Here is a 26,365-nt window from a genome sequence, read left to right as displayed (position 1 = left end):
CTTTATTCAGAACTTAAATTATATCCCACTCAAATCAAATTTGAAATTCTAATTGGAGTTTCTAATGGTCTTCTCATATTCAATAATCCACCAACCTGTTCTGCTTTCCCATCAGATATGGGTTCACAATCTCTGTCACTTGTTCACCAAAACTTACTGCTTCTGCCCAGATTTACCAACATAATTTACTATTTTTATTCTCATTTTCTTTTCTAGTTCTTAGTTATTCATCACTGAAAAAAATTATAAAACACTTAAGTAATAAAGAATAATTTTATAATGTAAACTCATGTTTCCTTTCCCCAACTTAGAAATGCACTTGGATGTCTTCCCAAGTCCCACACTCTCTTCTTCCTCTTCTGAGGCAATCCTCTACTGAATTCATTGTTCATCTCTGCTTTCTTTTCTTTAGTTTTATCACATATTTTTTTTCCTACAGTTTAATTTTGCAATTTCATTCACATAAAAGGATCTATACTGTCCGTGTTTTTCTATAACATTATTTTTGTTCAGAATTATGTTACTGCTGTTTATCAATGTATCAGTGGTGTTATCTCTGGCTCTAATTCTTTATGTTTATAATTCAGCTGTCTATACACGTCAATTGTATGCATACACAGGTTTGGGGTGTGTGTGTGTGTGTGTGTGTGTGTGTGTGTCAGTTTGGGGGTTTTCTAAGTTTTCTAATATGTTACATTGGTGCTTTCTGTTTCTTTTCCTCTCCATATATATATATACACACATACATGTATATATATGTATATATGTATCTGTGTGTATATATATATGTATATATGTATCTAGATAGATATAGATATATAGAGATATATTCTAGTGCTTTAGAATATTTCTTTTCATAAAAACATCTCAATTTATTTATCTCATCTCCTGGAAATTGATGTTGTGTTTTATTCAACTTGTTGTTGTTGTTCCCAGTGTACTACAATAAACACTCTGTCACATATCTTATGGTACATATGAGCAAGACTTTGTTAAGCTCACTAACATCCTGGATCATACAGTTGAACATTCTAAGTTTATTAAAAACTGCAAAATTATTTTCCATAATAGTTTTATTAATTTACATTTATAATTGTACACATTTTCCAGTTGCTAAAAAACCTCACCGGCACTTGGAGTTATAAATCTAATGGGTTCCAGTTATATTTCCTGGTGTTTTAACTTACATTTCCTATTACTAATGAAACTGAGCATAATTTCATGTGTTTCTTTGCCATTATGCTTCCTCTTCTGAAAGTGCATTTGGTAGATTTTATTAATTTTCTCTTTGGTGGTTTGACTCTTTCCTGTGATATAAGTGTGTTCTTAATATATTCAAAAACCAAATCTTTTATCAAGGACATTTTGTCCAGTTTGCTGTTCTTTTCACTGTGGTTAAGCAGCTTTCAATGAACAGAAATTCTTAATTTCAATACAGAATTTACCTATTTTATATGTTAAGGCAAGTGATTTTTATTATCCTTTAAGTTTAAGGTTATCCTTCCATACTCTGAGCTCATAAAGTTTTTCTTTTTTATTGCCTCCTAAAATTTTAATACTTTTGCCTTTCATATTTAGGCATTAGTAATTGATTTTTTATTTATTTATTTTTGTCTAGGGTATGTTAGAGATTCAATTTTATATTTGTCCTATGTGCAAGCAATCATTATAGCATCATTTATTTATAAACTCTGTCTTTTCCTCAAAGAGCTGCTAGTCCAGCTCTGTGATAATTCAGATATCTATATCTGCCAATGGACGCATATACAGATATGCCATATGGAGTTGTCAGTTTGGAAGTTCCCTATTCTGTTCCATTGGTCCCTGTTCTCTTATACTAATACTACAGTCTTAATCACCACAGCTAAAGAAATAATCTTGATAAGGCAACTTTACCAACTCTGTTCCTTTTTCTAAATGTATCATGGCTATGTTTGGTCTCTACTGTATCATATAAATTCTAGTATTAACTTGTCAAACTGTGCACACACATAAAAAGTATTGGGGGATTTTATTGGAGTGGCATGGAATCCATAAATCAACATGGGGAAGACTGACATATTATTACATCATGTCTTCCAATTTCTCTGTATTTGTGTAAATTTACTGTAAAGTCTTTCAATACAGTTTTAAATTTTCTCCATTCAGTTCTTTCAATTTTTCTGATAGATTTACTCCTGGGCATTTATAGATATAGCATATATACATAATATTTATATATCATATATATATTTACATGTATATAAATGATATGCTTTAAACTATGTGTCAAAAAACATGTATTGCCGTATAGGGATATGCAGTTGAATTTTGTATCCTGGCTTGACATCCAATCAACAAACTAAACTTTCTTATTAATTATAACAGTCTTTGGATTTGGGGGAGGGATTATATTGATGAGCAGTTACTGTGAGTTTCATATCTTCCTTGCCATATCTAATATTGCATTCCTGTCTTAATATGCTGACTAGGTTATCAAGGAAAATCTTCAATAGAGATGGTTCTAGCTGATGCCATTTTAAAGTCCCTGATCTTAAAGAAAACTTGTTCAATGTCTCATTATTGGTTACAACATTTACTATCAATGTCTTGTAGATATCTTATATTAAATGAGGAATCATCTTCTCTTTTTAGTGATAAAATCCTTGACAATGATTCCATCATCTCCACACCATCTTCTGTCCCCTCTGACCCAAAAGGGTAGGAAAACTAAAACCCAGGTTCTGGCTTCAACAAATGTCTTTAAGGGACATGTCAGGCACCATGTCCACTTATGTTTAATTTCTTGTTTTTATATAGATGTAGTATGCTCTTCCAACTCCTTACTTTCTTGCTAGCTTTATGTTGTATTACTTTAAAGGATATACTTATATTTCAACCATAGTGTTTTCAGTGGTGGATGGCTAGGTGTATTTAGTTCACTGCACTAGCAATAGAAGTCTTCCCTTTCTTTTCTGTTCAAATAATATCCTTAACTTTGTTCAAAGCTTTTCTTAAAGTATCTATCCTTTAGATTTCCCTTTTTAATCATTCTTTGGAAATTTAAACTTCATTTAATCTAGTTGTTTATTGCCTTTCCCAGACCTCCATCCAACATCCCAGATTCTTTAAAAATTTTAGACATTCTTTAGTGCAAGGTTGATCAATTAGATATATATGCTGTCATGTACTTAGGCTTCTTCTCATGCATCTCAGAGATCCAATCACATTCTCAGTTAATGAAGGCAAAGGATGTGCTCTCTTCTCCTTCTGACCACCCCATAATTCTATAGCTTCACGCTCAAGTTGCTAAGGATGTTTGTTGCTCCCTAAGTAAACATGGTCTTGTATTATGATTACATGCTTATAACTTCTTTATCTATGTAAGTGGAAAATGCATCATGGGAACTTAATAACCCCTCTTATGAATAAGACTTTATTTCATACAAACCTTTATGTATACTGAGAAGTTCTTGGCAAAAAGTGAAATCAGAAGGAAATCTCATTCTCTCTTGGTGAATGTACTTTGTGGATACGCTTGTTCACTAAAACCTACTGCTTCTGACTGGATGATTTACCAACACATAATTTGTCATTTTATTCTCTTTCCCCTTTTTAATTATTAGTTATTAATTACTGAAAATAAAATGCATGAAATACTTAAGTTATAAAAAATAATATCATAATGCAAACCCATGTTTTCTTAACCCAACTTGGGAAACAGTACTTTATGATGCAGTTTTAAAGTCCTTTGAATATCTTCCCAGGTCCCACATCCTGATCCCCTTTACCTTGCTCAGTAATTTTTTCCAAAATGCTAATAATTTTCTAATATGTTATATATTTTTCTTATTGTGTTTGTTTCTTACTTGTCTACCTACCCCCAGTAGAACATAAGTTCCACAAGGACAGGAATATATTCTATTTTATTATGACATGTCCCAAACAGTACCTGGCATAAAGTAGGTGCTCACTAAATACATGTTGAATGAATGAATGGCATATGACATTTTCACAAGCAAATGGAAAAAAGAAAAACTGTGATTTTCTTTTCTACAATGGTTTCATTTTTTTTTTAAAATCAATGCTTTTTTATTCTGTTTTCAGATATCAACATGGCAGGAGAACCTAAACCATACAGACCAAAACCTGGAAACAAGAGGCCCCTTTCTGCTCTTTACAGGTATGTAAACAATTACTCTTATGTGATATGTCATGGTAAAATGCCTTGCAAGTTTTTAAGACAATATGGCACGTGAGGAATCAACTCTTTTTGAATAATGTTCTTCACTGGCATAAAGTACAAGAGAATGTTATTGGGCATTACACAGATATATCTTACAACATTCCCAGGTATCTTGGATGCCTAACATTCTCATGTCTGCTCATACAATCATCTGTAACACATTTTTTCAATAACATCTAATAAAATTCTCTGATTCTGCCTGACAGGTATAAAGGTCAATGTTGAATAATCACTACATGCAATATACTATAGAGGTTTTACCTATGTTGTTTAATTTAATTTAATTTTCAAAACAATCTTATGATGTAGATCAAGACCCAAAGGTTGAATGTTTTCCCTGATAAGTGGATGATGATATATAATGGGTTGGGGAGGTGAGGGTGAGAGAAAAATGGAGGTACTTTAGATTACATAGAGGGAAATGAGAGGAAGGGGATATGAAAATGGTGGAATGAGACAGATATCATTACCCTATGTACATGTATGATTACACGAATGGTGTGAATCTACATCATGTACAACCATAGAAACGAAATGATGTACCCCATTTGTGTACAGTGAATCAAAATGCAAACTGTAAAACTAAAATAAAAAAAAAGAACCTGAGATTCAGTTTCTTACTGATTTTCCTCAAGGTCACACCCTGGTAAGTGATGGTCCTAGTATCAAACTCATACCTTCAGACAACGTACCCCAAGTTCTTTCCACTCATTCACTCAGCCTCTTTCATTGCAATGTACATGTTCCTGTCATACTTATTTCTTCCCTTCTTCAGAGTGATATATCCAATTCCTTTAACCTTTTCTAAAGTTACCTAAAGCTGAGTCAATTTAACATTCTGTTTTTGTCCTTTGACCTGCCTCAGTTTATCAGTGTCCACACCTACATTCAGAATTCCAGGTGGGTAGAGTAGACCAGATCTAGTAGCTTTGTTGCTCTGTTTGTCCTTCTACTAAGTTAAATAACAGTCTGTTGATCTGAGCAAGGAAAGAGTAAACTCGTATAATTTTCAGCTTTTGAAAAACAGTCACTTTTGAAAAATAATCATGTTCCGTTGTCCCACTTCATGTACTTTGCCACTGGTTTTTGTATTGTTAAGCGCTGACTCCGCATCTGTCTCTGCAAAATTCCCTTTTGTTAGATGTAGCCAATTGTTCCAGGCTATTGAGATTTCCTATCATCCAATTTATTAGGTCTTCTCCCAGATACGTATCATTGTTCACATCCACAGCCAAAGAGCTAACAGAAGTGTTGAGCAAGGCTTCCTATTTTACTGATATCATTTGGATCAAGGAGAATTAAGTTATATATGTTAGATTACATTCTGATACAGTATAGTATGGGGAGAATGCACCCAAGGAGGCTTTGAGCTATTTTCCTGTCCTTGTTCTCGGAAAACTAACATATCTCCTTTTCAGTCAAACACAGCTTCATTTCCCAAACAATAAAATAAGGGTCAGAACTAGATCACTTCTAAGGTTCTATTCACACCTAATCCCCTAGGGCTCTCTAATATGTGACCATCAAAGATTTTCAAAGCTATTTTGAAAAATATAGCTTCATTTCCCTTGTTATTTTAGCTGTTTAATTCTATTTAATCTTAATACGATATTTTATATAAAAAGTGGAAAGCAACAGGAAATAACAAACGTTGATAATTAGCCACAGGCTAATGTTGACATTAAAGAGCAGAGATGAAGTCATCAACAAGGCAAAGGACATTTTCTGTACCTTGTTTGAGATAAAGGACAATGTTTTCAAAACTGAGCAATGCAGACTAGTTTTTAATCAAATCCATTTTTAAATGTATGCATCGAGCTACAGCTAATTCAGAACATTTGAAAAGTCACATATTCATATATTAACAAAACAAGCTGGAAATGCATACTTTTCTTTTTTTCTTTTCTCTCTCTCATCAAAGTTACCAGTGTCTGTGCCATGATGCTAATTTTCATATTTTCCCTGTTCTGGATTGTTTTGATTTCCCTATGAGAATGGAAGCTCATGACAAGCAGCAAATGTCTTTTTAACTGTTTATTCTCTATTATTAAGTTGTGTTCAATTATAAATTCAAAAGAATTAGAAACAATTTCATTTAAATATGCTGTACTGTATACAAATCACATTAGTGGGGAAATACTTATTTATCCTATTTTCATCTGTTTACAGAACTTAAAGCTGGGATACATTGAAATTGAAAAACAGTAACAAAGGGAATAAAAGGGAACAAATGTGCAGCTGAGAAAGTCCTTTTATACACATTTTCTCATTCTTACATAAGCTTAATAATAATAGTACTTTACTTTTATATGGAAAACTATGTTTTCAGAGTCATTATTCATCTGTACATTGTAGAACTCTCAGAGCTGGAACTACATGCCTTGCTTTATAAATGAGACAATATAGGATTTGCTTAAGTAAAATATCAAGATTAGTAACTGAACTCTACTCTTCAGCCTTCAATTCTGGTGATCTTGCTGCTAGACCACAACTCTTTGCATTAACTCCCCTGCTACCACCTAAGCAATATTTATACAAAACAGAGCTTTCCTAGTCACCAATAATCAGTCATATTTCTGTCTATGAATACTAAGCCAGCAGGTGGCAGAGGAAACATTACTCACTACATACTTCATAACAATAAGAGGATTGACAACTACTTATGTGATCATAAGGCCCAGATTTTAAACTTTAGGTTGTTTACCTAACAATAATTGCAAAATTATCTTGAGAGTACAAGATTGCATAACAGATGAAATAATTTAGCTCAATATAAAGAATATGGCAGCAAATTGGAATGGAGGTAGCCTCTGCTTTCCTACTCTTTGTATCTTGAGTCTATTTATCTTAAATGAAAGAGCTGGAATAGTTCCATTTGTTCATTCATTCATTCATTCATATAAAACCTATTCAATGCATCTATTGTGGTCTATGGACTCTGGTAGCTGCTTTTCTAGCCAACTGGCACAGAAAATGCCAAACTGCAGGGTGAGGAGAGAGCATAATGAAATGAAAGTAAGTTATTTGGTCAGTTTTATTCTGCAGTTCTCCAGGTTCATCAATTTGCCAACAAATGACATAATTTCATTATTTATAATGACTGAATGGAACTGCCTTGTGTGTATATATATATATATATATATACACCACACTTTTTATATCCATTCATCTGTTGACAGACGCCAAGGCTGGTTCTGTAACTTGGTTATTGCGAATTGTGCTGCTACAAATATTGAAATGCAGGTATCACTAGTATGCTGATTTCAGTTCTTTTGAAGAGTGACATAGCTGGATCATATCGTGGTTCCATCCCTAATCTTTTTTTAAAGAGTATCCATATTGAATTCCATTGTTGATGTTACTAATTTGCAGCCTCACTGACAATGAAGTGTTTGTTTCTCCCCAAATTATCTCCAGCATTTATTATTACTTCCATTATTGATGACTGCCATTCTAAATGGGATGAGATGAAATCCCAGTGTGGTTTTGATTTGCATTTCTCTGATTGCTAAGGATGTTGAGCATTTTTTTTTCATATATTTTTTGACCATTTGATTTCTTCTTTTGATAAATATCTGTTTGACTCATTTGCCCAGTTATTGGTTAAGTTGTTTTTTTTATTTGTTTGATTTTGGGGTTTTTGTTTTGTTTTGATTTTTGGTGTGAATTTTTTGTTGTTCTTTTTAGATTTGGATATTGATCTCTTGTTAAAAGAATAGGTGGCAGGGATTATATTCCATTCTGTAGACCCTTTTTACACGAGAAATAGACCAAACTATGCTAAGTTCATATGAGAATGTATCACAATGAAACCCATTTTATGTATAAAAACAATGTACCAATTAAAGTAAATAAATAAATGGAAGACTAGTAGATTGAAGGAACTGAGAAGGGAAGGGAAAGGGGAATAACATGAGCAATTTATGCTATGTGCATACATGAATATATCACAATGAACCCCAGTACTATGTATACTTATGTTGCAGCAATTTAAAAAATAAAGAGCAAGTCATTGGTACAAAAGTAATCTGTAATTCACCTCCATGCCCTAAACTGCTATGTCTCTATAAATATATTCTGTTGGGGCCTATAACTGATCTGCTGCAAGACCTTCTTCACCTACATCTACTTTTATCTCCATCATCAGCCACAAAATGGTATTCACTTGGACTATCCACTGAGACACAACGGGGTTGGTTTGTTTCTTCTTTTAACAGGATTTTTCAATTTGGCCAAACAAACGTCTGTAAGTGCTTAATTTACATGGTATACAGAGAAGATGCAAAAAAGAAACACAGCAAGGCTTAACGAATCTGAACGGTCTTATGCATGAGTTAGAAGCCTAAATAAATAAGGACAATCCAAGAGAAGTACACATTCACTTCCATAAGAAAATTAATGAGTTGCTTATTTTGCTTAAGGGAAAGTGAAAAGTCTGGGAAAGTTATGGGAAGAAGAGGATATTTGAACAAACAGGCATTGCTTCTGCAGACAAAGGGAAAGATGAACGTACTGAGCAAAAAGTGCAGGGCAGAAGCAGACAAAGAGAAGTGCATCTCACGAGGGGAGCAGGAAGGGCTAACTTGGTGGAGAATGTGTAAAGGGAACATTACGTGGCCCAGGCTGTGAAAATCCCTATACAGCAGATAAAAGAAATTTGACTTTTATTCTGCAGGCAAGAAGGAATCATTTGAATATGGTGACTGATTGAAAATGGGCTGTGAGGGAGTGTGAGTCACAGACGTCCAAGGTTTCTAGCTTAGGCAACTAGGAAAATGATCACGTATTCAGATAGAAGAAATAAAAAAGACGTGATAAGCAGTGGTGAGTTCAGGTATAAAGTGGAGGGAAGGAGGTAAAAATAAATTATTTCAGTCTGGTACATGAATCCATAAAGACAGACAATTTATTAAAATAGTACTTGCAATAAAAATGTCTCCCATTAGAGTCTATCTGTAAATGAAACATAATTAATCATTTGTGAACATTTCATAAATATTGGCCCTAGTCCTAATGGTGAATGGCTAATCCATTCTCTGGAGAAAATAATGTAACTTTTAATAAATTGCTGCTTCAATGTGCAATGTACATCTAGGGTGCTCCAAAATAATGATTCTCTCCCAGGAAGTAAGTTTTTCAGCATGCTGAGTTACCATTAATGCTAAATAATCGCTAAAAGAGAAAAATTGTATGATGGTTTTGCTTCTGCCTATAAAATAGACCTTTTTCCCTCTGGTTTGAGTAAAACCAACAAAGATACCAAAGAGCAAAGACTGTTTATGAGAGTTTAACAAAGAGGTTTTCACTCACCTACAGTTATCCCTCGCAGTTACAGGAAAGAGTTCAGTAAGACAGGTAATATAGAAAGTGTCATCTCACTGATTTCTCTGTGATTATTAAATACCATTCCCAAGTATGATTTAGTAACTATCATACACATGCCTTTTATAGCAATCTTCCCACCCTAGAGAGATGACCCTGGGAATCAAGAATTGGATTTACCATGCAAGTAAATTCAAGACTCCAGAAGTTTGCCAAAGGATAACCTATAGCTAACAGCATCACCATTTTAAAAGCCACATGATTGGTGGTGGTAGCCATGAATGTGTGTTACGGTATGAGAGCTTTCATGATCAAAAAACTTTCAGAGCACTGACAAAGCAAGGTGATCTTTCAACAAAATATCTCTGGGGATTCATTTTCTACTCCATTTACATGAGTTCTGTTATCGTCCTTCATAATGGCTCTGGCCCATCATGGGAAAGGGGAGCCTGAATTAAGAGACCTGAAATGTCACCTAGAACCTTGACAATAGAAGTGAAAGTCATGGAAGCTAATTTTAGCTAATTCTAAAGAGTAAAAATCAATATGGAGAAAAAGAATCCTGGACATCTCCACTTCATTGACTTGTGCAGTTTGCTGAGAGATGTTTACCAATTAGATATGGATCATTTTATTTGTTTTCTGTCTCCTTTTATAATGTCAAGGATAATACACATTCTCTTTCAGAATCTTACTACTTCCCGCCTCCCTTTGCACAGGCAAAGGCTTTCTTCCATGTAACTTTCCTAGCTTGGTTGGTCCACACAGAAAGCCATCCAGGAATGGGTTCTATGGCTTAACAGGGGAAGTGTAAAAAAGAGAGGGAAATGGATTCTCTAACCTCCATGCTAATGCATCATGTTCACCTGAAACAGACACAGAGCAGGCACTGACAGGCCTACCAGGTTTACTTTGAAAGTGTGTTTTCGCTGGGTCTGGGTAAAAATTTCAAGATTATAGCTCCTGATCCAATCTTTCCAGTACAATCAAATCACTGACATACAGTTGCAGCTATTAATAAGAGAAAATAGAAAAAAAAGTATGCTTCTAAAATTCAAAGATGACTATTCATTAATTTGAATAATTAAGGGCAAATTCTAATTCAGAGTTCCCTGATGAATATTGACAAGATTTTATGTCAGAAAAGGCTCCCTTCACTTTGATAGTTTAAAATTCTACATGTTTTCTATGAGTATGTTCAGTGGAAAGAGTGTTAGGCAGACATGGCTCCTAACACAATTGCCATTACCAAGAGTTTGACCTTGATGGTCAAGCTGATAGATTCCTCAGTTTCTTTGGTCCATAAAGGAAGATATAAAAGTTTTCTGAAAGATACTATATTTTATGGGCCTGGAACTAGATAATATAGATACGCTACAAATTTTATCTATGCATATCATGACGATTATTCAAAGAAAATATCTACAATAAAGTATTTTATGATATTATTTTAAGTGAATCTTTAACAACAACAATATTGTTAAAATTCACACAACTGAAAGGGTTAATGTTTCCCATAACTTCCTAAAGAAAAAATTTTTTTAAAAAAAGGTTACTTTTACTTATAGCCTATTCCCCATAATTTAACACTAAGCAAATGTAACTTATAGACCTTTTCATTTAAACTGTTTAAAGGAATGCTGACACAACACCCATTAATATAGTTCTGCTACAGGCAATTCTCTGCTAAGTTAAAGAATGGCCTATTTGCAATTTTTCTGACATATTTTAATGCATAAATATCCATGATTATCTCCTTGCATGTAGAAAGAACGTGGTATGGGTAGGGGGAGATGAATTAGTGCAATTCCTTAATGCACACACTTCATCTCTAAGACTTTAGTAAGATGTACTGTTAGTCTTCAGGTTGTTAGAAAGACTAAATTTCTATTTTTTTTTTATTTGAGGTAGTTTATGATAAAACCAAAGGAAACAAAACCATGTGACCAATTTTAAAAACAGGAAAACAATAAGAACCAAGATATTGTTGGGAATTGAGAGAGGGGTGGACCAGTAGGATCAGGAAAAAGTGACATTATATTAAGGAAACTTATGCAATGACAAAGTGATAAATGTGGGCTACTTAGCTATGAGATTTCTGGCAGTCAAGCCTAAAGAGGAAGGATAATAATTTGTGTAACTGTGTAGTAAATGAAAATACTTTGTGAAAGAAAGTACTCGAATGTGTGATAAGAAACTTTTTCCCCTAGCATTCTCCTCTGACAGAAACTTATTATATAGGCTTTTATATAAAATCATCTAAACGGCATAGCAGGTACCACCCTAAATAGTATTCACACAATACACACACACACAAAAACAAACAGAAAGTATTAAAGCAGATGCTATTTTTCTCATGTAGCCTTACAATTAAAGTCAAGGATGAACTTCCACAAAGCAAGATAAAGCAAGCCACACAGGATTCCTCTCTATTTTCCCAAGGTAATTTACAATCCCGTGACTTCCTCAGCAAATTCGCCAACCAGAGGAATTCTGGGAGTGATTCAAGACAGTTCAATCCACAGAGCAGACTTGGGTTCAAGGTACCTACATAGCTGCACACTGGGAGGAGACAGAAAGTACAAGTGGCTGACACTTGGTTGGCTTGTCCACCTAGTCTTAGGGTCCAGAAAGAAAAAAGAAAAAAAAATCATGCTTGAGTACCTGCAACCTTACACAGTGACCATTTAACCTAAGACTTGATACTTCTTTGGGGTGGGAAGAAATGGAAAAAGAATGGTAAACCTAATACAAGATAGAAGTCATTGAAATTTTATTTTGGCTTTACAGCTGGCAGACCTGAAGAAGGACATGCCACTGATTTCACCTTGCTGTTAATTTTAATTTTACTGCACTTTAGAAACTGCAGCTGTCCTGAGTTAGATGTTTTCCTTCATATCTGAAAAAAGGGTTTTCTTTTGAATAGAAGGTCTCCTCGTTAGCAGGACTCCTGCTACGGCCTTTTGTGCCACAGGTTCCTTGCATCTTGCTGTTTGTCTTCTACATGGTTTATTGAGGACACAGCACAGAAAGTGACACTGCTAGTCCCTGCCAAAGCTTAGTAAGAAGGTAGGCATCTCACTTTGCTCCCTGACTGGAAGGAAGATAGTTTGTGGGTTTTATCTTAGAGCCCTTCCTTGCTCTAAGTTGGAATGTTTACATTGTCAGTGTTGATTTATATATTTTTTTCTTTTCCTTCTTGTTTTTTTTGTTTGTTTGTTTGTTTTTTTGTGTGTTTTCAGGGGAAAAAGAATCATCATCTCCAGTGACCTTTTTCTTGTTTTACGACAGTCCTTGATAGATGATTTGGGTCCTTGAGCTTCCATCCTAAAATACATTCATGTCTCCAGCGGTTAAAGTATGAGACGTGAGAGTTAGGTAGTTTCTCAAACACTGGCTTATTCACTGCACACAATTACACACTTTACTTGCTCTAACTCTAGTCCTAACCTAATACTAATTTCACACCCAGCATCCCAGTGACGAGTCTTAAGGTCGGCTTCTTTGCTGGGATCAATCTGACCACAAGAGCTTGTGGAAAATTCTCCGCAGGGGGGAAGCGGAGGCTGGTGGCATCTCCTTGGCTCAGCTTACCCAGGTTCTCAGCTCTCTGGTGACATCTGGTGACCTCTGGTGTCCTCTGATGTCCGGTTCGTTCTGGTCTCATCTCTCCGCCATCCTGTCCCTTGCTCTCCGATCTGTCTTACAGTTCTTCTTGTGTCTGTCCAGGCTTGGTAAGATGAATGGCACTTAGGGATGTCGGTGTGGTTGCTCTAAGCTACTTCTGATTGGTTACACCCCATTTTGGGGGTCTCTCACTGGTTACACCTTTTTTTAGGGTTACATCATTGGGTTTTTGCACAGTCACACAAAACACTGCAATTTTCATATAATATTCCCTATAGTAAAGTTCCATATAGTGAAATATAACAAAAGCAAGGTAAAATAGTAAAGATCCACATGGCCAAAGCAAAACAAAGTATGCCACTCATAACAATTCATAAGTTAGTTGTGTTTTATTTCCAAAGGTCATCTCAGTCCTCTTTTGCTCACCAAGAGCTCACGTCATCTTCCCCTTCTCAATCTACCCACTTATTCAAGATCCAGCATATGTTTCTCATTCCACAAGACTACATGGAAGGGAGCATGAAAGAAATGTAAATGTTTCTACAGACTTATCTTTAAATAAACCATATTAAAGATTTTAAAATATTTCTTGCTAAAGCATTGCCTTCTCATTGTACTGTTTGGAAAATTAAATCAAAATCTTTTTCTACCCATAAAGATGAGAGAGAAGGAAACCCCTTTGGTTTACTGAACAGGCATTAGACCAGCATGCAGTACATACCACAGGCTGCCCACTAAGGGATTGTATAACCAAACAGTACGACCTACTACATACAGGTTTTCAACATAAACAATAACTAGTCCCCAAGTAGGAGGACTTGACAGCACCATTTGTCACAGACAGTTTATTCTAACTTTACCTGGTAAAGTGGGTCACCACTGACATTAGCTAATTTATATTATCCAAAGGAAAACAAGCTTCTAAAATCCGTTAGAAAGGAGGTAATATTGCAATTTAGAATAACGTGCTCTTTTAGTCTTCTACACACACACACACACACACACACACACACACACACACACACAGGAGTGGGGTGCAGTCAGGGTACTACCTCCCTTGATATTTACATTTCAAAGGGATGATGCCCTGATTCAGGAGAAAGACAACCCTGGGTCAAAGAGCTGATAATACACCATTCTAGTCTTCAAAAGGATCTATGTACACATTTCAAAAAGAGGAGACAATATTTAAAATTAACAGTTTTTTTTTTTTAAAGTAAATGTCCAAAAGAAAAAGGAGGGGGAGAAATCTCTTCCCTTGTTTTCAAGAGGAAGAGAATTAAGTCTCTTATTTTTAGTTTGAATTTGTCCTTAACAGTGCATGGGAAAAAAAATCAAGGTTCAGAGAGAAAGACCAACAGCCAGGAAGCCTCAGAGTTATGTCAAGGACCCAGGTTCCTCACTTCCAGTTCTAAAACTATTCTATAATTTTAAGTTTTTAAAATTTTTGCCCCATTTTTTAAAAGGAGGTATAAGTGAGGGTACTGTTTGAGGACTGGTTTGTGTAAGACTGATGGAAAGTTCCTTCTTATAGGATTTCTCCAGCAGGCAGAACGCTTTGCCCTTCCTCCCCGATTGTTCCTTAAAACATCTGCAACGACTGGGCCTCTCCTGTAACACATTCGTTCTTCTGACAATTGACATAAATAATAAGAAAATTGTCATGATGTGGAGAAAGGTTTAAGCCCATACAAAATGCGAAAAAAAGAAGAAATGAATATGGGGAATATAGATAGATTTGGGAGATTCATGGGAAACCATACAGTCCTTTTTCTGGTTATCTTTGTCTTACCCTTACTGTGAATGATTTTTTTAACCACACAAAAATCATTTTCACGTAGGTAGCAAATTCCCTTAAAATTGTTACCAAATTGAAGGAGTTGGATTATGCCATTTCTTAGTCTGTTCCTGCTTCTAATATCCTAGAATTCCGTTGTTTGCATTCTGATACAGACATGAAAGTCAGGTACATGCCTCATTATTGAGTTCACCCTTTTTTCCTTAAAACTCTGTTCAGTCTCTTAAAAAACTTCTATCTTTTGGCTAAGTAATTCTGTCTATTGAAGTGTATCTAAGGAGATAATCCTAAACATCTTAAAAATGTAAAAAAAAAAAATGAATATTCCCAAGATTTTCTTTGTAGTTTTATTTGAAATAGTAAGGCAATCTGATCCAAACAAACATGTGACAAAAATGGGTATGTGCATCTCTTCATTTAATGTTCACAACCTGTTCACAACATGGAAAAGGATTTGGCACTTGATTAGAGAAACAAGAAGTAAAATTATATAAACATCATGACTAAAACTATTTAACAAATGAACCATATGCAGAGAAAAAATAAAGCAAAATATTAGCTATAATCATCTTTCAGATTGGTGGCATTTCTCTTATAATGTTAATGTCTAATGCAAAATTTTTCAAGGAAAATTTAATAACAAAAAAAAAGAAACTTGAAAACGAGATTTTTTTCCGTGGTAAATGATACATGTCATACAAAAGCAGCCGTACAGACAACATTGAGGAACATTTTGTGCTGGATTTTGGGCAAAGCCCATTAAACAGAATCATCCCTTAGTCTTCAAAACTAGACTCCTCTAGTCACCATGGTTATTAGAAAAGTTAATTTTCTAAAAGGGCGACTTCATTAACATTAGTCTCACAGTTCAGTGCAGTCCAGCAGCCCCATGTTGGAGATAGTTACTGCCAGATCTAATGGCCGGAAGTGGCCTGTCAGTCAGTTAATGCCAGGAAAGGATAAGGAGTTCTGTCTGTGTGCTGATGGAAATGCAAGGAGCAGGGTGCAGAGGACAGAGGGCGGGGCCGGGGGGCACAGATGAAGTCATCTCATCTTCAAAACCCAAAAAGTCAAAATTGATGAGCCCTTAAGTGGTGCAATAAAGTAAGTAATCAGAAGTGCCTGGTAATGGCAGCTCTTCCAACTACAGATTAGTGAGCTAGTAATAAGACACTGGCTCCTGCCTGACAGTAACTGTCCCTTATTGTAGTTAAAGCCATAATTCAGCTGCCTTGCTGCTGCTTTGAAAGGGCATAGTGTACGTGAGCTACAGATAGTAACAGAAGAATGCCCAGGTTGCAGCCTTAGTATGCAGAGTGGGACGTGGCAGAAAAAGGAGGTAGGGTGATGTGCTCCTCTTAACAGAGAAGACTTCTCAATACAGGATGGCATGGTAATCAGCCTGAGTGCAGTAAATGTATCAGAAAAATGCTTCAAAAGAATGATACACCAATAATACCTGAATTTAAAAAGGAAATAGAGAATGACCCACGAAATACAGGTATACATGTGAGACCGTATTTTGAATTAGATTATTTAGCAACTGAAAAGTATTAAGTCTTATTCCTCCTGAAACTGTCTACAACAGGCAAAGGCACTATTATGATAAAGTGATGATTCTTGAAGAACTAAATAGAATAGTAGCTTGAAATGTTTGGCTTGCTGAAATTGTCTTTTTCTTATTCTTTTTTATTCTTTATTACCCCAATTCAGTGTAGCAAGTCTCATATATGTCTAGTAGTTTAAAATATGAACTAAACTGAGTGTGAAAAGAGTTGAAATGCTTAACATTAAAAATAAAGGTACTATGGAAGAAAGAAATAATGTGTTACTTATTTTCATTGAGAAAGTGAATATATTTCTTTTTAAATATAATGCTGAAGAGATGAAAATGAGAAAGACCAGTCTTGGCAGTGGGTGAGGCATAATGTGGGCAGCAGTTATTGGACAGTCTGTACTCAGTCTAACTGGGAAGAGTTGCCAGCGAACGGCCAGTCAAATAGTCCCTTTAGAAGAGCAAAGCCCCAGTTGCCTGAAAAGAGAGGGTATGGCCACTGAACAATCCAGTCAGTAATCTTCAAGGTCCCCATGAGGGATCTTAGCATAGCAGCCATTCTCACTTAGGAACCAAAACACAGGCAAATTTTAGGGGCAGACCAAATTAGTAGAGAGAAAGATTACAGGACAATGTAAGTACTTCACACAGAGTAGCCCTGAGGGTCTAGTTAGGAACACTGGAGACTTGCAGAAGAATTTCTGATCCAGCAATTTTGAGGGGATTATACAACCTCCAGCCTGAAAGGATGACTTATCTCTTAGCTTCCACTAACATGCTCATTCAGAGGATGGTCAAATTCAGTGTATACTAGAGACTTGTTGAATCTAGTGGAGGAGAAAACACAAATTTGCTAATATGCTCTTTTTTCATCAATTAATTATTATGCCCCACTTAACAAAATGGACAAAAATTTATGAACTTACCTTCAAAGTTTCAGAGAACTGAAAATTTTAAAAAAAATGAATTACAGGTTAGAAGGTAGTAGATGTTATAGCAAAAAAAATATCTCAGAAAGAGGAATTGGGAGTGGGGCGGAGAAGTATTGTGATTTTGAATAGGGTGGTCTGTGAAGATGGCTGAGAAGGTGACAATTGAACAGGCTTGAAGGAAGTGAGGAGCAGGGACAGTGGTCCTGGGGAAAAGTGCCCTAGGTAGAGGGACTTGCTCACAGAGGGTGCTAAAGCAGAAGCATATCCATGGTTTAAAAAAGCAAGAAGGCCAATGTTTCTGGAGCAGAAACAGAAAAGGAGAGGAGATCATGGTAAAGATAGGAGCACCCAGGGATGTAAAGTTACATAGGCCCTTAAAGCAGTTTGACTTTTCCTCTGAAATGCTGTGAAATGATTTAAGCAGAAGAGAACCGTGGCAGAACTTAAACTTTGCAAGGTCACATTAGCTTTATGTTGAGAAGAGCTTGTGGAAGAGCAAATGTGGAACATGGGAAGGTCATCGCAACAAAGATCAAGTTGTAGCAGTTGAGATTTTTTTTTAAAAGAAATTGTTATGTTACCATCATATTTTGAAGGTAGAGCCAACAAAAAAATTGACATATTGAATGTTGACTGTCAGAAAAAGAATGAAGTCTAGGATGTTGTTTTTATCATCTACTAGTAAGTAGCAACATTTACTATCACTTTCAGTAGCCAGAAGTGGGTTCTGTTGAACAATCTTCTCTAGTGACTTCCAAGATGGCATCTGCATTTTGTCCAGGGCTTGGCCAGAATTGGCTAGAGCAGCTGTGGTAGCTGAGGGTCTTCCTCTACATTGTCGTCCCCTGTGGTTAGCTAAGGGTTTGTCACATCATGATAATCTCAAAATAGTCAGAGTCTTTACATATTGACTGACTTCAAGAAGGAGAGAGAAGCTGCCTGTTCTTTTAAAAACGGAATAAGAAACTCCAGAATGTTACATCTGCCACATTCTTTAAAGCGGGAAAGTGACAAGGACAAAGTCTCCATCGACCTCTTGATGGGTGGAGGCCAGGAACTGATGATGGCCAGATTATTTACCAGAGATGTCTCCAAGGTTTTTAGACTGAGAAATAGATAACTGAAGTTGCAAGTAAGTGAGATGAGGAGGAATGTCAGGATAGATAGAAGTAGGCTGTGGAGGGTGATAGACATATGTATAGTTTCGAGTTATGCTAAAGTTGAGGCACCTATTAGGCATCTTACTGAAGACATCACATATGCAGTTGAATATCCAGTCTGGAGTTCAGGGGAAAGGTCTGGACTTGATATGCATATTTATGAGTCCTCAGTATTTAGATGGTGTTCAAAACCATAAGAATGGGTGGGAACAGCAAGGGACTAAGTAGAGATAGGAAAGAGAATTCTAAAAACTGAACTCTGAAACACTCTAATATTCGAAATCAGGTACCAGCAAAGGTGACTGGGAAGAAGCAGCTAGTGAGGAAGTTTGACAGGTATGAAACCCAGTGAAGAAAACATGTTCAATAAGAATTGAGTGGATTAAATTCTCTTCAAAGTTCATTTTAGCTTATCATTCATCTTTGGACTCATTAATGTGGAGACTATTAGAGCTAAAGAGAACAACAGAGCTTTTATTCATCAATTTTAGAGTCATGGCTCAATTATTTTATTTTTTTAGGTCACTTTATTGAGCTACAATTGATATACAAAAAAACTGTAGAGGCTTGAAGGCGTAGCTCAGTGTAGAACCCTTGACTAACCTGCGTGAGACCCTGGGTTCAATCCTTAATACCAACAAAACCAAAAAAAGTTGTACATATTTAATGTTTACAGCTTAATGCGTTTGGAGGCAAATATATACCTGTGAAATCATCAGCATATCTATGCATAAACACATCCCACCTCCAAAAGTTTCCTCCTGGGTTATACCCCTTTTTATAGGTGAATTAATTTAGGTCAAAGAAGGTAAAGGAACTTGAACAAAATTCTCTGAGGTTCCAGTGCTCACATTTCTCCCTTCATTTCATCTGCTAGATCCTCTTGGGTCTTATTACATGCACGTGATAAGGACCCATGATACCTTTTTTTTTTTTTTTTTGAATTGGGGATTGAACTCAAGGACACTCAACCATTGAGTCACTTCTCTAGCCCTATTTTGTATTTTATTTAATGACTGGGTCTCACTGAGTTACTTAGGGCCTCACTAAGTTACTGAGGCTGGCTTTGAACTTGTGATCCCCCTGCCTCAGCCTCCTGAGCTGCTGGAATTCCAAGCATGTGCCACTGCACCCAGCACAGTACCGTTCTTGGTAGTGACTATGTACCAGTCATGATGTCATGAGCAGAGGAATGCACTTGGAATCAAAGAACCTCAACATCCGCCCTACCTCTGCTATTAGTTAGGTAGTGACTCAGTTTCTTATCTATAAAGCGAGGGGATTGAATTAGCTGACATACTGCTATAAAAACACCAGAGTCATGGCTCAATTCTTTGTGGTTAACTCAGGGGGCATCCCAAAAGAGAATGGGTTTTAAAATAACCCCATGCTTACAAGATAGCTACAGCTTCAGGTAAGAAGGACTCCAAGATGAGACCAAAATGCAACCCTACCAGTTAGCTGGAACTTCCAACATAATCCAGGAGTAGGTGATACTGAGTAATGCAGGTAAATCACTGGCATCACACAATTTTATCCACATGTGCTAATTAAGATCATTAAATTCTTAAATTGTCAGGATTTAATTTCTCTGGAGAGCTGGGAGTAGAAGGTTGGGTCAGTGCAAGGCTTAGGTTACCCAGACAGATCAACCCACCAGATAAGTATGTCAATGGGAAAAAGGTAGAAACACAGTTTACATGCAAAAATGAGTTGTTGTTTCCCCAAGCCTGTATCAGAAATTAGCCACAACTTGGTCTGAATGAGTTTTAAGTGCTTTACTAAGAAAGGAATGGGAGAGGATGAATTTGAACCTGGGACCTGCAGGGGTATGAGTGTGGGGTTCAGGTGAAGAGAGTAGATGAATAGGAGAAGAGAAAGGAGAAAGGAGGACAAAAGTCAGCTGCTCTCCTAAATTCCTCCAACCAGGGAATACATATATTATGTCATTTAGCATCATTCACTCTCTGCACAACTTATTATGACTGGTAATCAAATGACTGCACAAGATTATATTGACTCTGATATCTTCATTTTAAAGTGAAGAAAAAAAAAGATAAATGGCATCAGAATTCTGCAAAGAGCAGGGCTGAGGATTGAGATCTGCAACTGGATAACTCTGTGACTGATTACCTGCTTCCTCAGACTGCACTCTTGACAGATGCACAGTTTCTCTATGGAATTTAACAGCTATTAGCAAGCAACTAAAAAAGACAGTTGAAAGAGACAGCCAAGCAACCACTTGCTAGTTTTTCTTAAAATTACTTCCCTTCACGACATAAGTTAGAAACTGAGATGAGCAAATCTTCCTGCATGAAAATAATCGAGTTTGGAAGTATTTCTTTTCATAAAGTCATTTTTCTAAATGCAATAGAAATGTCCAAAGAGTGGTATGCACTCCCTTCCAATGTGAAGGACAGTGAAGTTAATTCTAGAATCACACAGGACAAAGGCCAAAACCCCATGCTCTGCCTTGATCAAATATCTACTGCCATCACCTCACTGATGCCCCCAGAGCTTCTAGTGAAAGTGTTTTGGGTCTCCCAGGAGAATCTGCCATTGGTTAATGATCTTTCTTGCCAGGAGGTTCTTCTTTATCCTCTGCCTCCATTCTTCTTACTGCACTTCAATCCCCCCCAGTAGAGTTATGAGAGAACATTACAGCCTGTCCAAGGGAGATGAGCCCTGCAGCCTCAATTTCCACTGTGGCAAAAGTCATGACTGTGAGTGTCAAAACTGCACTGAGATTCTTGGTTGATGCCATAGCCACCCATTAATCTGTCCCTGGAGTTAGTGGCGCAGATGGTGGTAACTGCAAATGAAACTTACCAAGGGGCCTGATTATAGCTCTAAGCAGAGATTTCAATTGGGCATGAAAGTCCTTGAAAATGGTATCACAGGAAATAGAGGGTAAAGCTGCTTTTCATTCCAAAGAAATTGAATCCATTCTAAGAAAATCCCACCACAGAAGTGAAGGACCTTGATTTTCCTTAGCAATGTAGGAGAATTTGGTGTTTTTCTAATGGTCAACAAATAAATATAAGAGATAGTACAAATGCAGAATAAAACTGAGACTCAAGATCTTACATGGACTGCCTAAGCTATCATTCTGTTCTATGCCTTTCCAGCTTTACGGTCATAGGAAATTTGATTAATCCTTTCTGCCTTAATTTTATCATTAATAAAGTAGAAATGATGATGATACTAACTTCACAGGAAGGTCCTAAGGACTAAATATGTTAAAATTATTAAAGTAATCTACCAAATGCAAAATACTCACTCTCACATCTGGGGAATTAAATATACATTATTATTTGCACACATTGACATATGGTCTAGAAGTCAAAATTCTACTGTAGACTTTATACCTCTTCATTCCTTCTGCAGCCTTGAACAAATTCCTGCACCTTCTGTTAGCCAAAAGCTTATAAATACCTGTTAGACACCATTCTTTTCCTTTCTCTTCCTGTTGCTGTGGCAGACAGAGGTTAATTACAGCCCTCGCACACCAAGATCTGAGGAGGTTTTAGAATTCTTGTCAACATATTGTCCCCAGTAGCCACCATCAATTAGTCAAAGTTGACATGCAAATTAAAACTTATCTGACCTCTCAGTTTTAGAGGATACAAGCTCTTCAGAGATTATTGTTCCCTCTCTCAGTCACCTCAGACTATTCTATCATGGTCTCCCTGAGAGTCCTGCTTTGCCACAATATCTTGATGTTGCTGATAAGAATTGATCACAACCCTACACCTTCCTAGATAGCTACATTTGAAGGAGAGATGTGATTGGTACAAGAGTCTGCTGGAGTGCCCTTCAGTGAATAGCAATGTCTTGTATGTTTTTTCAAAGATGCCACTGGCAAGATGTACATAGTTGCTTTGGGCAGATGAAGGGGAGGAAGCTGGCACTTCTGCTGGCCAATGCTTATCCCCAGGCTGTTCACCAAGGAAACTTCTTTTTTCTAAGAAGTCTCTTGCTCTCCCAGCAGCTCAGGAAGGTGAGGCAGGAGAATCACGAGTTCAAAGCCAGCCTCAGCAACTTAGTAGGGACCTAAGCAATTTGGCAAGACCCTGTCTCTAAATAAAATACAAAAAAGGGCTCAGGATGTGTCTCAGTGGTTAAGTGCCCCTGAGTAGTTCAATCCCTGATTAAAAAAAAAAAAAAAAAAAAAAAAGGAAGGAGTCTCTTGCTGCCCACAGTGAGAGCCCCAAGGATATATCTCCTAGGCATCCTGTTCTGGGCAGCCAGCAGATACCTGGAGTTCTTCTGTTGCTTTTCAGAGGAAGGGAGAATAACTAAGATAATAAGTACCACTAGGCAAATTCTGACTTTCAGCACATCTCAATGAATCCACCTACAATTACTCATCAATACCCTGCCCCTGTTATTCAAAGTCTGTCTTTTAATAAATTTCTTGGCAATAAATTATTTTTAAAGAATACTAACAAAATTGTGTTATATTTTAGTATGCAAAGGATTTGATAAGAAAAACATCAAAGAATCACTTTACAAGTGTTTATTTTTGATCAGTCATCTTCTTTTGCTCACATTTAATCACTTACCTTAAAAAAAAAAAAAAGCCTATCTAAATCAGACTTTGGAATGACAAAATTGTCATGTGAATGTGTTAGATTACTGGTTAGAATTGAGATGTAGAATAAATTTTAAATAGCAAAAGATTCCTATAATCCTCAAGAACTACATTATGCTAATTATGGAATAGGATGTCAAATTATTCCATAAGTAACAAGCAATCAGCGAAGGAAAAACTCACAATGGCCTGGGACACCATCACCTAGTAAGGCCATATAGACTATAGATCCAGCCAGTAGAACAAATAGTGTGTTCTTCTTCCATTTTTATAGTATAGAGCAGTTTCTAAGAGTATAGACTTTGTAGTCAGGCCTCTGATTGAATTCATACTTATATCTTATATTCAAAATTATATGTATTAGTTGACTTTGCACAGTTGCTGGCATAGTATAAGCTCTGGTTTCTGTAATAATTATTAGTTAGTCTTTCAGAGTTTGTATAAGAGAGGGAGGGACAGATAGGAGCTACTCACAGTGTTCATTTTCTCCATGAAATATTTCCAGTCATCTCTGTCTTTAACATACTTCTCAAAATGCATATGAAAATCAATTATTTTCTACAGAAAAAATCTTCACTAAAAAAAAAAAAGATGTTCTCTATTCCCTTCTGAAAGATAAACTCATCAAACATCACTAGCTGTTTAATACTAACTTTGTTTCATAAATCAACTCTGCTCTGTGTCTGAGAGTGTTAGGGCTCCTGGATTCCTGCTCTTTATGGCTTAGCTTAAGCACATACGAGCTACATCCAGAGAGAAATTGTCCCTTCTTTATTCGCACCCATCCTACAGAACAGATCAAGGCACGGGTTTGTTCAGCCAGTATTTGGGAGATACATGCTGTGTGCTGGGCCATACTATTACTAGCTAATACAACTAGCCAAACAGGTCTCCTGCCATTTGGATCTTGCTTCTGCACACCTAGGGACCAGCTGATCACCCTAGAGAGTCTTTCCTCAACCCTTCTCCTTTTATACTCTCTCTGGGTGCCCTCATTCTCTCCTATGATCTTAAATAGCAACTCTGCATCAATGACTCTTGAATCTGTTTCCAATCCAAACATCTCTGTTTTAGGCCCAGCTTGCTGAATAGCATCTCTAATATGTCTCAACACGGTTCACTAATATATAACTATTACACCAATCTACTCCACAACCTGGACTCTATTTATGTTCACTGGCCATGAATCCAAGAACAAAGATTTGAGAGCTCAGGAATTTTTTTTTTTACATTTTAATAACAATGATGTAATACTTATTCTAGCCATTTATTTATTTATTTAGTTATCTAATGTGTGCATTTGTTTATTATTTATTTATTTATTTCTCACAACAGCCCTATGAGTTAGGTGTACTATTACCTTGGTTTTGCATATGAGATCATTGAGCTTTACTTCTCTCCAAAGCTATACAATCAGAGCTGGATTAAAATCAGGCAATCTGATTTTTGAATCTGTATCCTTAAGCCCTGTGGCACATCATTCATGTGGGCCAGGATGTGGGCCATCATTGCTAAAAACAAATAGATTAGATATCAGTAAATGGTATTGCTGCCTGACAATTTTGACTACAAGATCCTGGAAATAAGATGCTTTGGATTCATGACAAAGCACTAGTCTTTCAAAAACTTTTGACATCATTTTGTAAAAACACAGCGTACACCAAAGCACAGAGGTGTGAGAAAGTAAAATGCCATCCAGTGAGCCTTCTGCTCCACTTGGTGGAAGCATGGAATGAAGTGATCAAAGACTGGGAAGGTATGCTGGAATCAAATTGTGAACGACTTGTAGTTATTTTCAGCGATTTGAGCTCCCCCCTGTATAGAAGGAGTGGAAGTAGAAGCAAAGGAGAAAGTTCATGCAACAAAATTTGCTGAGGTTCTTCACTGAAGAAGGTCTGATTCTACGTTCTTGCAATAAATACAGTGGTCCATACCTTTGAGGAGTGTTCAATCTTAGTAAGGAGCTTGGCAATTACATGGGCAATTTTAATACATTGTGATTCAGTGTCACAAGGTGCCTATGAGAATAATTATGAGGCACTCCTAATCAATCCGTTGTGCCTTATAAGAGAAGACTTCCTAAAAGCACTCAGAAATTTGTAATGACATTACATGCTCACACTTGTATTCTAGAATGATATTTCTGTTAGTAGATGTGGCTATTCCAAAGAAATGTTGAAGAAGGAAATTTGCTGAGGATATTTTTCTAACACCTCATATAAATGTTGTTGATCATTTGAACTGTGATATAAAGAACTGAGAGGTAAAAACAGAATGAAGAGGGTTTTAGCAACAGAAAAAAAAAAAACAAAAACAAGGAGGAACTGTTCGAAGTGAATGCTGCTAGAAAGGACCCAACAAAAAGAACTGTAACCGTTGAATGAATGAACATTCTGAGTTAGGGCAAAACAAGGAAGGACAGACAGAAGAGGGAAGACTGTGAATTTGGTTTGGGACATGTTGATTTAGAGGCACTTAGATGTTACAGATGTTTGATGGGCAGCTGTAGCCTCCTGTCATAAATAAAACAATGCTAGAAACTTGAGTTTTGGAATCTTCAAAACATGTAGTGACATTTTTTTAAAAAATGTGTTGGTTCTGTTTAGTTATACATGACAGTAGAATTCATTTTTATATAGTTATACAAGCATGGAATATATTTTATTCTAGTTAGGATCCCATCCCCATTCTTATGAATATACATGATGGTGAATTCACTGTGATATTTTCATATACGTACATAGGAAAATCGTGTCATATACTTTCCACTGTCTTTCCTTTTCCCATCCCCGCTTCCCTTCCCTCCATTCCCTATTGTCTAATCTACTGAATTCCTATCCTTCCATTCTTCCCAACTTTATTTGGGTTAGCTTCCACATATCAGAGAAAATGTGACCTTTGGCTTTTGGGGATTGGCTTATTTCACTTAGCATGATAGTCTCCAGTTCTATACATTTACAAGCAAATGTCATAAAGTCATAAAGTCTACTTTATGACTGAGTAATACTTCATTGTGTATATAAGCCACATTTTCTTTAGCCATTCATCTGTTGAAGGCCACCTAGTTTGGTTCCATAGCTTAGCTATTGTGAATTGAGCTTCTATAAACATTAATGTGGCTATGTCACTGTAGTATGCAGATTTTAAATCTT

The 26,365-nt window shown here is 36.3% G+C and overlaps 1 protein-coding gene across 7 annotated transcripts in view; it reads left to right on the top strand.

Annotated features, from left to right (window-relative positions):
• Ralyl (RALY RNA binding protein like) overlaps positions 1-26,365 on the top strand; it is a 641,586-nt gene that overhangs the window by 505,547 nt on the left and 109,674 nt on the right. For all 7 annotated transcript variants that reach the window (XM_047560810.1, XM_047560782.1, XM_047560777.1 and 4 more), the window contains one exon: positions 4,087-4,162. In XM_047560810.1, the coding sequence (XP_047416766.1) occupies positions 4,087-4,162 (76 nt within the window). The remainder of the gene's footprint in view (positions 1-4,086; positions 4,163-26,365) is intronic.

This window comes from Sciurus carolinensis, chromosome 1, assembly GCF_902686445.1.
Source record: "Sciurus carolinensis chromosome 1, mSciCar1.2, whole genome shotgun sequence".
NCBI classification, from domain to species: Eukaryota; Metazoa; Chordata; class Mammalia; order Rodentia; family Sciuridae; genus Sciurus; species Sciurus carolinensis.
Note: the sequence above shows the minus strand (reverse complement) of the source record. Positions and strands in the feature narration are given on the sequence as shown.